At 47.3% G+C, this 14,782-nt stretch overlaps 1 protein-coding gene across 1 annotated transcript; it reads right to left on the reverse strand.

Annotated features, from left to right (window-relative positions):
• Positions 1-782: 782 nt before the first annotated feature.
• LOC123183330 (uncharacterized) lies at positions 783-4,841 on the reverse strand. Its single transcript, XM_044596117.1, has 9 exons — positions 4,536-4,841; positions 3,040-3,154; positions 2,843-2,949; positions 2,370-2,495; positions 2,135-2,255; positions 1,946-2,030; positions 1,721-1,834; positions 1,589-1,628; positions 783-1,315 (listed from the first exon to the last, which is right to left on the reverse strand). Exons 1-9 carry the CDS (start codon positions 4,734-4,736, stop codon positions 1,163-1,165), a joined length of 1,062 nt encoding a protein of 353 aa, XP_044452052.1. The 5' UTR covers positions 4,737-4,841; the 3' UTR covers positions 783-1,162.
• Between the last annotated feature and the right edge of the window lie 9,941 nt (positions 4,842-14,782).

Below are 14,782 nucleotides of genomic sequence, written 5' to 3' on the forward strand. Positions count from 1 at the left end.
CTTCACAGCGAAAAAGGCAAAATTTATTTGCTATTATAGGTCACTATTCATGCTATTTTGACCGCAAATTTGTCTTTTTTGAAAAGAAGTCAAAGAAGAATTTTCTTTTTGTGAAACTTTTCTCACTACTATAATGAAAGGTCAAGTTTATTTCAGAATTTTTTGACTTTTTGTTGAATTGCCAAATTATTTTTCCATATAGGGTACATATGTACCAGGAACCAAACGTTCCCCTCCCTATTATATTGCCGCTTCTAAAGATTTATGTGCCCGTGTGACTTCCGGGGGAGTAGCTTTGAAGAGGCATCTACTTCTCTTCATATGGGTGAGGAATTTATATATTTCTTGTATTTTACGCTGAAGCTGAGTCGAACTTGACCATGTCTGCTGCCAGAGCGTCGTCGTCGTTCCTCCCCAGACCGGTTTGCTGGTTGATCTAACATTGATATCGCCCTTCGTCCTCGGGTCCAAGGATGAATTCTCAGCTACAACCTTCTTCCGCACTTGGCTCCTGGGGAGGATCTTGAAGCAACTATGGATCAAGTGCTTCGTCGACGAGACTCAACCGGGCGAAGGAAGATTTCTCCGCAGAGCTTAGGCCGATGTGGTGGTTGGCCGTGGATCAAGCAAGCATAAACAGTGGAGAATTCTACCAGTGATGACACGGAACCATACAAACTACACCAAATAACCATGTACTCCCTCCGTTCCGATTTACTCGTCGTGGTTTTAGTTTAAATTTGAACTAAAACCACGACGAGTAAATCAGAACGGAGGGAGTATGATACAGTGAACTAAACCATTATAAGGCAAAAGTACTCGGCGTAAATCAGGGACTTCGGTGTGACAGCACCATGATTCGAGTTCAGGCTACTCCAAGGCACCTTCCGAAAGCTCGGCACGGCACAGGACCACAGAGGTACTGAGATGCATCCGCCTGCCCAAGTCGACCAACCATCTCATTGTCAAGCCTACCACTCCAACATGGGAATAAACCGCACAACCACGTACACGTCGTGTTTCGAGTCCCGACTTTCGAGCGTAATAGTTTGAAATCACCAGGGAAGGTCGATGCTAGTTAGTAGTAGTAGTAGTAGTAGATATATGTTTTTCTCCTTTCCGCCACAGGCCTCGCAGGCCAGATTCCTCCGTGTCTCGCTCGCTACCTGAGCCACCACCGCTGGACCATGGAGATGGGTGTCTGGAGGAACGGAGCGTAGCGGTCGATGTAGGGGTTGACGGTCCGCCCGATCTTGGCCCACGCACTCTGGTGGTAGCTGGATGTCACGGGCGCGCGGTACATCATCTTCAGCACCTGAATGTATAACAGACAAGCAAGCCAGGAAAAACGACCAGTAAGTGACGACGCGGTGGAAAGGCAACTATCAGCATAGCAAAGTTGCAGCTGCTAAAGGAAGTGACGCTAGCTGAAGACTGATGGTTGCTAGGTGTACAATCAACTATGGCTTGACAACATGCCGCAAAACACATCAAATCGTGCCTCACGTTATTCCCCAGATATGTAGTGAATGATGCATGGAAGCAGAGAGAACATATATAAAGATCAGATGTGCAGAAGACAACTTACGTTCCAGTACATGAATGTCTGGATGAAGTTGCGCCTCCACCTGCAAGGTAACAAGGTGTTGTAAGTCATAAGATGCACTAACTAAGATGAAATAAAGTCTCCATGATTCCGAGGAAAGTCAGAGCAACATACGAGAACAGTGATATGATCAGAAGGAACCCCAAGGCAAGTTCGGCATTCGAGCTAAGGAGGCTGAGCGTGGTGTTGTTTGTCTCCACCCAAAGGCAAGGCTCTTCCAAGTATCCCCTAAATGAGATAACCAAAAGACGATGTTAGCCACAGCCCACAGGGCAGTGGAGATTGGTTGCGCAACAAACTACACAAATGAAATTCAGAGATAATTTGACAGGTAACTACCTGTAGAAAGATGAGCGGGAAAAGTTACGCCTTAGGAATCTGGCAACATGATCAAGGGCCCAGCAGAACACAGGTAGCGCAGCAACTGTGAAATAAAAAAGGAAGATCGGAACTTGTAAACATATATGTGAAAGTTTCGGAAAACAGATATCAGAACCACGAACTTGCAAGAGAAAAGCTGTATATTACTCTTTAAGTGCAGCTGAGATGTGACGAGCAACAAAGAGAACATTAAATGGATAAAATCCTTGGCTCCAAGTACTGACTGCAACCAACCCTGAATTGCAGCCATGTTCAATTCTCTTGGTTTCTTCATGCACAACAGAAACAAAAAAAGGTGAATTAGATCAACAGGGTCATCAGGGAAAGAAACACAACAAAAATAGGATGGACCATTCAAGGTCCAGGTAGGAAGGTATTTTACCCCATAAGTACTGTATAAAGAGTATCCTGAGGAGAGGACTGTTCCCAGCAACGAAAGCTTGCAAGCTCTGTCTGCAAGATGTTTTGGCAAGATTGGAAGCATTCCCAGACCAGCAACAACCAGTACCTGATCAGATGGAAAAGTTTGGGCATGTCATGCTCAACTACAATATACCAACAAGCAAGAGATAAAGGTAAGAACAAGGGTAACATGCACAAACCATTGTTATAGAATTTATATATAAGAGATGATTTTGCAATGCAGAATGAAGGTATTGATAAGGACAAGACTAAAAAGAGAGATGCCATGTCAGGATGTCCGCAAGGATCACCGTAATTCTAGGAGCAAACTAGGTTGTCCACAAGGTCTGCCGTAAGTGTAGGAGCAACCAGAACCAATGAATTTGTGCCTTTCAGCAAATATTACACAATTACGCATTCATACTGTGAAGAGAAAGGTGGCTTCTTCCTTACCCAGGCATTTACGGAGAAATGTATAGTCTTTGCATCGAAACGTAAAGGGCTTGCAGCCCCTGCTTGTGGTGCTGCTGGTGGCGGGGCAGCTGATCTGGAACTAGAACCTACACAAGATATGCATGAACTCAGCTGTCAAACACAGTCCATGAAATCGTTGGATCTTATGTGGCTAGTAAAAGTGCAGTATATTTTACCTGAATTGCGAGCCCTGACACTCTCAGTGGATGCTGAAGGTGAAGACCTTATGTCTGGCCTGCTCGGCTGAGTGGAACCAGTGGTTGACATAGGCTCAACCACCAAATCACGATCCTATCAAGTCAAGAAGTAAACCAAACAGATTTAGACATTATCTTGCTTTGAAGGATATGGCTCATATCGGTAATTAAAAAAACAGCCAAATTCAAGTGGCAAACTTCTGTTCTTCATTTTCTGAACTTTTTGACACAGAGTAACACTAACTCTCCCCGCACAGTGGAAGAAACATTTCCATCTACTTAGCAGACGGTTTGCTTGAGCAATTTAACTAAGGTTTCCCTGCTGACGAAATAATACAGGTTTGAACGAGCTTGAGCTCAAGATGCAGCAACAGAGAGCAGCAGAGGGTTGTGATATCATGTTACAGCACCTCCATCTCATTAATCGGATAGTAAGTAGCAGATGGAAACACCACTTTTCAAACCTATGACAAGGAAGCCTTAGCAATCCCCGACCCACAAATCACGATCTAATCAAGTCAACAAGGAAACCGACCAGCTTTAGACATCACCACCTTTTGCAGGATATGATTCAAACCCACAGGGGGGATTCAGAAATGGCCAGATTCAAGCGGATAACTGTGTTTGACATTTCCTAGACTCTGCGACAAATCCGACATTGGAGTAACAAATCCTAACCCCACAGGCAGAGGGGCAGCAAAAAGGAAATGTCTATATCCTGCCAAACAGCTGGTTTGTTCAAGCAAAGTAATTAGCTAGGCGCAGTCCATGTTGGAGAAAAATAACAAGCTTATCTGGAGCTGAGGCTTGAGATGCAGTAACCGGTCGACCGGGAGAACAGCAGAGGGTTCTACTGTAGCAACAAGCAACAGCAAACCACCTCCCCCTAGCTAATCAGCTAGCAAGTAGCAGCAACAGCCCTGTTCCCAAACCAAGCAACACCTGCATATCATGACTGACTAGATAGTCTGCGCCAAAGCGGTGGTAGCTGTATCTCAAGATGCAGCAAAAGGAGCTACAGCATCAAGTAGCTATTGTAGCAACAAGTGACAGCAAACCACCTCCCCCTAGCTAATCAGCTAGCAAGTAGCGGCAGTTGAAAACGCTAACAACCTGCAGATCGCAACTGAATACAGCCTGCGACCTGCCGGGAGCACTCCAATTCTGCCACCGCAATTCGGCACCAAAGCGAGCAGCCAGGTCTCAAGACGCAGCGAAAGGAGCCACAGCATCTCCCTCCCTCCAGGCAATCACATCTCTGCTAGTACTCCTACTAGCAAGCAGCAGCAGCTGAAGACGCCTAGCGGTCCGGAAACGTCAAAACCAGCAGCACCAACAGATCGGCACCACCTGCGGGCGGCCTGCCGCGATCCATCCAGCAAGCAAGCCGCGGCACAAAAGGGCGGCGGCAGATTCGGGCTACTGCTAGCTAGGCATATGCGGCAATGAATCGGGGCGAGGGGGGAGGTACTGACGATGAAGCGTTGGTAGAACTTGCGGCGGAAGTGGGCGACGACGTCGGGGCGGGCGGCGAGGTGCGGCGGGACGAGGACGTTGGACCAGTAGTCGGCCCAGCGCGGGTCCGCCTCGTAGTCGTAGGCCGCCGCCGCCGCCCGCTTCGCCTCCTGCCCCCCCTGCTCCGCCGCCGCCTCCGGGCCCGCGTCCCCGCCCCCCATCTCGGCCGCGCTGCTGCTGGTGGCGTCGGCGGCGACTTGGGAGACTTGGGAGTGGTGGGTGGTTGGTTGTCTTCTCTGGGGAATTTCAGGAGGGCCGCCGCATCGGATGGCTCGGCGCACCTTTCTTTCCCCTTGGCTCTTTCGCCGTGCTGGTGCGGGCCCGCGGATGGAATCGATCTCGTTGGGCCTGGGGATGCTCCTCTCCTTGGAACCGGGGCCGTTCAGCTGCCAGGCTTGCTGAGGGGGCCTGTCTGTTGTCGTGTCGGCCCTTTGTGTGCCAACTTTTATTTTATTTTTTAACACAGTACAAACGCGACGCTCATGCATCACACACATACTACAGCTTATTCCAGAGACTGAGCCGGCATGTTATCTTAAGGTTGACGTCTCCTCCCACTGAACACACATCGCCGGAAGAGCTAAAATAAATCCAGAAAAATGCAAGCACTGGTGTCAAGTCCAGTACCTGAACACTGGTGGGCTGGGGATATCACTCTCCTCCTAACCATCCAACTACAGGTTGGTTCGATGTGTGGCAACTAGTTTTCTGATTTTCATACGTTTTTTTGTAGCGCCCTTTTTGGTGTCCAGGCGATCGTGAATATTCTGAGAACAGTCGAGAACTGAATTGAATGACAAACTTTCAGGGGAGGCTGTTGCGGAACATCCTATTTTTATTTTTATTTTTGAACAAGCGAGAGGCGCCAAATTCATTCCAAAATAAGCTCAAGTACATGCTACAGCATAAATTACAACACCTTTTTGAATTGATGTATGCTTTCATTCTTAGTTTATGGAAGCAACGGCTTTTTTGCTCCCTAGCTTAGATGAGACCGGGCAAAATCAAAAAGTCCACCATAAATAGAAAAAAAATTCTGAACTTCATCTTAAGAGACGACCGTGAGAGTGGCCTGGTCTGCATCAAGGGCTATTACAATGGCATGGATGAGCAGCTGCTCGAGCAGGCGATGGTGAAGACGAGCATCGACCCAGTGGGGGGTGGCTGATGGCGGTGGGGATGCCAGGGTGAACGTGAAAGCTGACGAATTCGTTGCAAAGTTCTACACGTAGATGAAACTACATCGCCAAGTATCATTGCTGCAATGCAACGACATGATGGAGAGGAGCGTCTGCTAGATAGATAGTGTTTAGATTGTATTGTTTATCTGCTCAGTTTGATTCAGTTTTGGAGAAGCCACCGGTTGTGTATTGTACCATGTAACCAACTATAATGTCCCATGAGTTTAATCAACTTTTATCTCTACAATGAATTTGCCTACACCATTATCATTTATGCAAAAGGTTCTCAGCTACATATGCACATGTCGTAACAACCAGAACAAAATCCCATAGACGGCGCGCCAGCTGCTAATGTGCCATTGCGAGTGCCGCCTAGCCAGCTCTGTCGCGAAACCAAACTCCAGCCAGGGTCTATATAAACACTGAGCCCTCCCATGCTAGTTGCAGGATCACTTGAATTAGCTATGCATTTTCTATGGGGTGGAAAGGGGGCCCATGCCCCCCCCCCCCACCACCAAGCTGTAATACACACGGCAATTCTAGTGTGAATAATACCTCCTGTTAGTGACAACTTTGTATCACCCTGTAAGGTACCAGGGTCTTACAATGGATACAAGCTTTGATTTAAGGTACAGGCCATGGGGACAAGAAGAACAGAGGAAAGGGAGAGAGTTGGAGGTAGGAGGAGCTGTCGTGCCGTACGGTGCCGTGATCCACTGGATGGTCTCGACGTCGCCTCCTCCCAGGCTCTTACCGCCCTGGTGGTTCCAGAACGGGCCATGGCCCCTTAGCTGGCCGAAGGGGCCAGCCCAAGCACGTGATGGTAGGAGGGCTCCTAACACACCCACAAGCCAGAACAACATGAAAGTCATTCCTTTGCGAAAAATTCTATATGATTGCAACAATAAATCAACTATGTTCCCCAAAAGTTTCAGAATTCTTTGACCTTTTTTGAAACTACTCTTTTTTATATAAAAAAATCGGGTGCAAATGCATTGGAGCCAAGATAGTGTGCTTGAGCGATTCATGGGGCCCGTCAGCTACCACCTTGTGCTTCTGCTCTTTCCTTTCGAGAAAACCGACTCCGACTTGACTCGACTCGTTTCCAAGCAAACTTGCGCCGCACGACTCTCTGTTATCTTCCCCGCGACCGCGGGGAAGGAGAAAGTTGTGCGACCCCGAAGAAGAAACTAACTTGGACGCCAAGGAAGCAAGCAGAGTATGTTTGCTTTCCCTTCCCCCGAGCAGTTTCCCGCGCTCCATCTGAAACGAATAACCCACAGATATTTTTTTACTAAATTAAGTAGGTGATTCAGATGCAAAATGCTTGTTAATTAATTAGCAGATAATCAATTGATGCCTCAGTCAGTATCAACAATCTACCTACAAGTGGAAATAACCAATGCTCAAGGTAGTAGAAGGTAGAAGTTGCCTGGTGATGTGATGCCACTACCTTTTTCTAACCAATATTTCTCTCGCTGCTATGCTAAGTGTGACTGCAACCTGGAAGACCATGCCAACCCCATTTCTTATTATTTTTTGAATTGTACATTTCTCATTATTCATTCACATCTCTTCCTTTCAAAGGAAGAAACATCACCCGGGTCAACACCACCCACCCCAATTCCATCGCCTATAAAGAAAAACTTACTCACCCCCACACCTCGCTTCATTCAAGATTCAACACAAACACCCTCGCTCACCCTTTCGGCCACCCCTATACCACGGGAAAATATCAGATGATACCACCCTTCACATGCTACCATGCTCCAACTTTTGAAAAGTGACATTTAGATGTTTAAAAAGCTCTGAAAAATTCACAAGACATATGTCTATAACCCCTAAAAAATTCAGATGAAAATTCGAAATGTACATATGGATTTGTCTTTTTGTGTTTCTCAATGTGCATTTTGAATTTTGATCTGAATTTTGAGGGGTTATAGACATACGTCTTGTGAGCATCCACAATTTTTTTCAGAATTTTTTAAAACATCTAAAAATGAATTTTCAAAATCTGTATTATGGGAGCATGTAAAGAGTGGTTTTCACCTGATATCTACCCCCTATACCACATCAGGAACAGAGGAAACGGAGCACCCAACCCAGCCTCACACACACACGCCCAAACACAGAGTCCAAGAGAGCTTCAAGAGCCACGGAACCGTCCTACGACAAGACCATCGCTACGGCAGCCTCCCTCACAGCGTCCCTCATGCTCGTCCGCAGCCTGGCCAGCGAGCTGTTGGCCACCCAGCCGCATGGATGCGTGCACGCGCTGGCGGCTAGCCGCCGAGCAGCGTACGTCCGCTGGAATGCCCGATCTGCAGCCACACAAGCAGCTCGCGCACGTCCGCCGGAGTCGTAGGCGTAGTCGCCAGGACGGCGAAGGCGTCGGAGTCGGACAGCACGCCGGTCCTGACGAGTAGCGTGCAATCCCGGAGGTTGATGTCGAGCCTGGCGCCGAGCACGTCCACGGTGCTCTGCGTCTGCAGCTTCCCGTCCCTTGGCAAGCCCAGGCACCGCGCCGGCGAGCGTGGCGGCCATGGACTGCAGCAGCTTGGCCGCGGTCACCTTACAGGCTTACACCGACCCGGGAAGCCCACCGCCGCCGGCCGGGATGCATGCAGTGTGTTTGATGAAATATTTGACATCGAAAATGGAGTGTTTGCAACGAGAACAAGCGCAACATGTATCATGTTGTAAACCCCTGAATGCAACATGGTTCATGCTGCATGGTGGGTCGTACGTAGTCAACATGAGCGCGACATGGGTCGTGTTGCAAATGATTGGTCCCAGCCGAATGATCGCGGAGTTCTTGCGAGCGCAATATGGATCATGTTACAAACCCCCCAAGGCCCGAACACAACATGGGATCATGTTGCAAACGTTGGGTCGCGCGGCCAGTCAGCGCGAGAAAAATGGGGCGTGATGCAAATGATTTTGGTTGACCAAGAGTGTGTAACCACCCGGAAAAAAAGTGTTTGATAGCGAGCGTAACATAGATCATGTTACAAACCTCTGAGCGCAACATGGATCATGTTTGCAAATGGTGCGTCGCAGCTTAGTGACGTCAGATCAGATAGGATGGAAGGGTCAGGAGCCGACTGATTTTCTCCAGAAATCAGTCGGATGAATCCTAGTAGTGGCCGGCTCTGGTGGTGCTGGAGGTCGCGCGTGGATGATGCACACCCGATGTGCACGATTGGCAGGAGCGGCGCCCACCATTGGAGACGCGCTGGTGCCGTCGTGCGTTGGGAAGTAGCTCGCCGGTTTCTCGTATAGCCTACCAAACACAATATCAACTCAACCAGTCACGCGGCATACAAGCAAGCAAACCAAACACACGTCTCTGTTTCTCATTGCATCAGTAGTACCCAGCTTCTTGGCTTAGCCCTTGATGTTGTTTAAGAACACAGTACATCGGAGGAGGGGTGACCTTGACTGCACGTTTTCTTGGATCAGAGAGCCCTCGATCGAAAATAAACAAGAAAGTGCATTGCTTTGCTCAGAGTGAATGCAGCTTGAAAACTCACCTGGATCGGATCGACACTCTGCTAAACTAGTCAGATGAGTCACGCATGCATGTACAGACAGCCGCAGCGACGTACGTACGGTAGAGTGAAGCTGCATGCGTTTCCTTCGTCTGCTGCTTCTGCGTCTCTCCAGAAATGAAAACACAACCAGCTGTTGTGCTCTTGTCTTGTTTTTCGTCGGAGAAGGAATGAATAAACTGCTGTGCTGCCGACAGCGACGCTTGATGAACCGCCCGTCGAATCGCGTCAGCCGTTCAACGATACCATCTATCACTTTCCATGTCAAGATGAGCATGCTGAAATTCCATTCCACGCTCATCTTTTTTGGCCAAGATGCTAGCCTAGCCTTGACGCTTTCAGAAACTAACCATGCAAGCAGCAGCACAGTCCACCAGGTGTACAAGCTACAGAGAATTAAATGGTACTAGGAGTAACAAAGAGATATCCATCAGGGCATGCAGTCGACGTACAAGACAAAGAGACGACGGCAACGTACACTAGTAGAAAACTAGGCTTTGGTCACAGGGCAATATTCACATTAGTCCCGGTTCAGTCACGAACCGGGACTAATGCGAGCATTGGTCCCGGTTCGTGCGGCCAGGGGCCTGCCGGGCCTCGTGGGGGCATTGGTCCCGGTTCGTCCGGCCCCTTTGGTCCCGGTTGATGGGACAAACCGGGACCAATGGGCCACACTCCTGGCCCACCATCCTTTAGTCCCGGTTCATACCACAAACCGGGACTAAAGGGCTGGTCCTAGTTGCGGCCAGTGTTTAGTCCCACCTCGCCAACCGAAGGGCGCTCACACCAGTTTATAAGCCCGTCCCTCTCTGCCTTGTTGAGCTCCTCTCAAAGTGAAAATAGATGCCCTTATACAGGGAATTTGACCTAAATTCACAGTAAATTTCTTTGAATTTCATAGAAATTTATTATGAATTTAGGTTGAATTTTCTCTATAGGCGCATCTATGTTCATTTTTTATAGTAAATAAAATAAATAAACCTTAATAAATAAAAATAAAACCTTAATAAAATAAAATAAACTATAGTAACTAAAATAAATAAACCTTAATAAATTAAATAAAAATAGCAGCAGTAAAATAAATAAATAGCAGCAGTAAAATAAATAAAATAAAATAATTAAAGTAAAATACATAAGTAATTAGAAATAAAATAAATAATTTTTTGTTGTAAGTAGAAACAAAACAAAACAAATAAAGCAAAAGAGAAAACAAAAAACAGAGAAAAAAATTATGCCACCTACTGGGCCACCACGGCCTGAATACGACTTGAAACCCGTCCGTGGGCCAGGATTCAGGACCCGCAGAAGGCCCAGTAGGCCCCACTGGCAAAGAGAACGGTTAGGCCCGAAAGCCTGCAGTTGAGAGGAGCTCGAGAGGGTGGGCGCAGCAGCGCTTATAAACCACTCTCGAGCCCTCTCAACTAGCTAGGTGGGACTAAACTTTTGACGCGGGGCAGCACAAGGCCTTTGGTCCCGGTTGGTGCCACCAACCGGGACTAAAGGGGGTCATTGATCCCGGTTCGTGGCACCAACCGGGACCAAAGGCCTTTAGTCCCGGTTGGTGCCACGAATCGGGACCAATGAGTTCCCTATATATACCCCATCGCCACAGCAGAGCACTCCACAGTGCTCTGTTTTTTCTGGCCGGCGAGGGGAGGGCATTTGGGTGCTCTAGCTCACGTCCTATGCACATGAGGTGTTCGATGAAATGTCTGAGCCACACTAGTTAATCTTTCTCCTCTCGAAACTCGACCTCCGAGCTCCATTTTCCCCGAGATTTGTCTAGGTTTAGCGGTCCGTCACGTCCCGTCCCCGTCTTCACCGCCGTCGATCGCCCGCGCCGATCTCGTCGCCAGCACCACCGTGGTGAGCCTCTTGTTCTTATCTTCTTTCTGAAAGGAAAAAAATCCTTACTTTAGATAGTTACTTGTCTAATTTTGTTACTTTTATTATTCCTTCTTATTACATAGTGCGATGGTTTTGGTATCCGCCCCCGTCGGCCCTCGTCCTATCTATGATTCGGATGTGGTATATATTATCTTTTTATAACTATTTGGTTCATTTATTGTTTATGACAAATATACCGACCAACGTGACATAGATTTTATTTATCTAGGAGGTGGTTGAACCGGAAATTCTAACCGACCCTATTGTCGAGAGGTTAAATTTACTTGAAGAAGAAAACAATTACTTGAAGAAAAAATAAAAAAAATTGAGGAGGAGAAGATGATATTGGAGTTGCATGTTGCGGATGTCGTCGATGATCACAAGATCAAGATGGATGCAATGCGCTTGAAGATTAGAAAGATTAGAAAATATGCCATTCATACCGAGGCTTGGTATCATTATGTCGTTGGATCAATTGTTACCTTGGTTGCGATTATGATCGCATTTGTTTTCGCATTGAAATGTTTTACATAGTTTTAATGTATGGTTTAATTAATTAGATGCTCTGGAGAGCTATATATATGTTGTTAGATGAGAACTATGTATGTACTTTGATTTTAATGTGATGATGAACTTCTATTAATTTGGTCACTTAATTATCTATTCATGATGTTCTGTAATGGTTTTTGACACACTTAATTATATATAATGCACGCAGATGAACCGGCAATGGATGTACGGTGACAGACACACCTCCGAGTACATTAAGGGCGTGCATGATTTTTCTCGAAGTGGCTAAGGCAAACAAGCAGAATGGTTTTATGTGTTGTCCATGCCCTATATGTGGGAATACGAAGTCTTACTCTGACTGAAAAATCCTTCACACCCACCTGCTTTACAAGGGTTTCATGCCACACTATAATGTTTGGACGAGGCACGGAGAAATAGGGGTTATGATGGAAGACGGCGAAGAAGAAGAGGACGATGACAACTATGTGCCCCCTGAATACGGTGATGCTGCAACGGGGGAAGCTGCGGAAGATCAAGAGGAACCAGACGATGTGCCCAATGATGCTGCAAGGGGGGAAGCTGCTGAAGATCAAGAGGAACCAATGCCCGATGATGATGATCTCCGTCGGGTCATTGTCGATGCAAGGACGCAATGCGAAAGTCAAAAGGAGAAGCTGAAGTTCGATCGCATGTTAGAGGATCACAAAAAAAGGTTGTACCCCAATTGCGAAGATGGCAACACAAAGCTCGGTACCGTACTGGAATTGCTGCAGTGGAAGGCAGAGAATGCTGTGCCTGACAAAGGATTTGAGAAGCTATTGAAAATATTGAAGAAGAAGCTTCCAAAGGATAACGAATTGCCCGACAGTACATACGCAGCAAAGAAGGTCGTATGCCCTCTAGGATTGGAGGTGCAGAAGATACATGCATGCCCTAATGACTGCATCCTCTACTGCGGTGCGTACAAGGATCTGAACGCATGCCCGGTATGCGGTGCATTGCGGTATAAGATCAGACGAGATGACCCTGGTGATGTTGACGACCAGCCCCCCAGGAAGAGGGTTCCTGCGAAGGTGATGTGGTATGCTCCTATAATACCACGGTTGAAACGTCTGTTCAGAAACGAAGAGCATGCCAAGTTGATGCGATGGCACAGTGAGGACCGTAAGAAAGATGGGAAGTTGAGAGCACCCGCTGACGGGTCGCAGTGGAGAAAAATCGAGAGAAAGTACTGGGCTGAGTTTGCAGCTGACCCAAGGAACGTATGGTTTGGTTTAAGCGCGGATGGCATTAATCCTTTCGGGGAGCAGAGCAGCAATCACAGCACCTGGCCCATGACTCTATGTATGTATAACCTTCCTCCTTGGATGTGCATGAAGCGGAAGTTCATTATGATGCCAGTTCTCATCCAAGGCCCTAAGCAACCCGGCAACGACATTGATGTGTACCTAAGGCCATTAGTTGAAGAACTTTTACAGCTGTGGAATGGAAACGGTGTACGTACGTGGGATGAGCACAAACAGGAGGAATTTAACCTACACGCGTTGCTGTTTGTAACCATCAATGATTGGCCCGCTCTCAGTAACCTTTCAGGACAGACAAACAAGGGATACCACGCATGCACGCACTATTTAGATGACACTGAAAGTATATACCTGGACAAATGCAGGAAGAATGTGTACCTGGGCCATCGTCGATTTCTTCCGACCAACCATCAATGTCGAAAGAAACGCAAGCATTTCAAAGGCGAGGCAGATCACCGGAAGAAGCCCGCCATGCGTACCGATGATCACGTACTTGCTATGGTCAATGATTTACACGTAATCTTTGAAAAGGGTCCCGGCAGACTAGCTGTTCCGAATGACGCCGAGGGACACGCACCCATGTGGAAAAAGAAATCTATATTTTGGGACCTACCCTACTGGAAAGAGCTAGAGGTCCACTCTTCAATCGACGTGATGCACGTGACGAAGAACCTTTGCGTGAACCTGCTAGGCTTCTTGGGCATGTATGGGAAGACAAAAGATACACCTGAGGCACGAGAGGACCTACAACGTTTGCACGAAAAAGACGGCATGCCTCCGAAGCAGTATGAAGGTCCTGCCAGCTACGCTCTTACGAAAGAAGAGAAAGAAATCTTCTTTGAATGCCTGCTCAGTATGAAGGTCCCGATTGGCTTCTCGTCGAATATAAAGGGAATAATAAATATGCCAGAGAAAAAGTTCCAGAACCTAAAGTCTCATGACTTCCACGTGATTATGACGCAACTGCTTCCGGTTGCATTGAGGGGGCTTCTACCGGGAAACGTCCGATTAGCCATTGTGAAGCTATGTGCATTCCTCAATGCAATCTCTCAGAAGGTGATCGATCCAGAAATCATACCAAGGCTAAGGAGTGATGTGACGCAATGTCTTGTCAGTTTCAAGCTGGTGTTCCCACCATCCTTCTTCAATATCATGACGCACGTCCTAGTTCATCTAGTCGACGAGATTGTCATTCTGGGGCCCGTATTTCTACACAATATGTTCCCCTTTGAGAGGTTCATGGGAGTCCTAAAGAAATATGTCCATAACCGCGCTACGCCAGAAGGAAGCATCTCCATGGGCCATCAAACAGAGGATGTCATTGGGTTTTGTGTTGACTTCATTCCTGGCCTTAAGAAGATAGGTCTCCCTAAATCGCGGTATGAGGGGAGACTGACTGGAAAAGGCACGCTTGGAGGGGACTCAATAATATGCAGGGGCGGATATTCTTGGTCTCAAGCACACTACACAGTTCTACAGAACTCTACCTTGGTGACCCCGTATGTCGATGAACACAAGAACAGTCTGCGCTCCAAACACCCGGAGCAGTGTGACGACTGGATTACATGTGAACACATCAAGACTTTCAGCAATTGGTTGGAAACACGTCTCAAAGGTGACACCACTGTTTGTGATGAGTTGTACTCGTTGTCCAGGGGACCATCTTTGACTGTATTGACTTACAAAGGATACGAGATAAATGGGAATACATTTTACACGATCGCCCAAGATCAAAAGAGCACCAACCAAAACAGTGGTGTCCGCTTTGATGCAG

This window comes from Triticum aestivum, chromosome 1D (assembly GCF_018294505.1).
Source record: "Triticum aestivum cultivar Chinese Spring chromosome 1D, IWGSC CS RefSeq v2.1, whole genome shotgun sequence".
Taxonomy (NCBI): domain Eukaryota; kingdom Viridiplantae; phylum Streptophyta; class Magnoliopsida; order Poales; family Poaceae; genus Triticum; species Triticum aestivum.

Bases quoted from the DNA above. Each gene is read 5' to 3' on its own strand.
- LOC123183330 (XM_044596117.1), bottom strand. From the start codon at position 4,736: ATGGGGGGCGGGGACGCGGGCCCGGAGGCGGCGGCGGAGCAGGGGGGG. The intron at 2,496-2,842 runs GTAAGGAAGAAG...CCATCTGATCAG, and splicing joins ATTTCTCCGTAAATGCCTGG to GTACTGGTTGTTGCTGGTCT. The intron at 2,031-2,134 runs GTAATATACAGC...TTTATTTCACAG, and splicing joins ATCTCAGCTGCACTTAAAGA to TTGCTGCGCTACCTGTGTTC.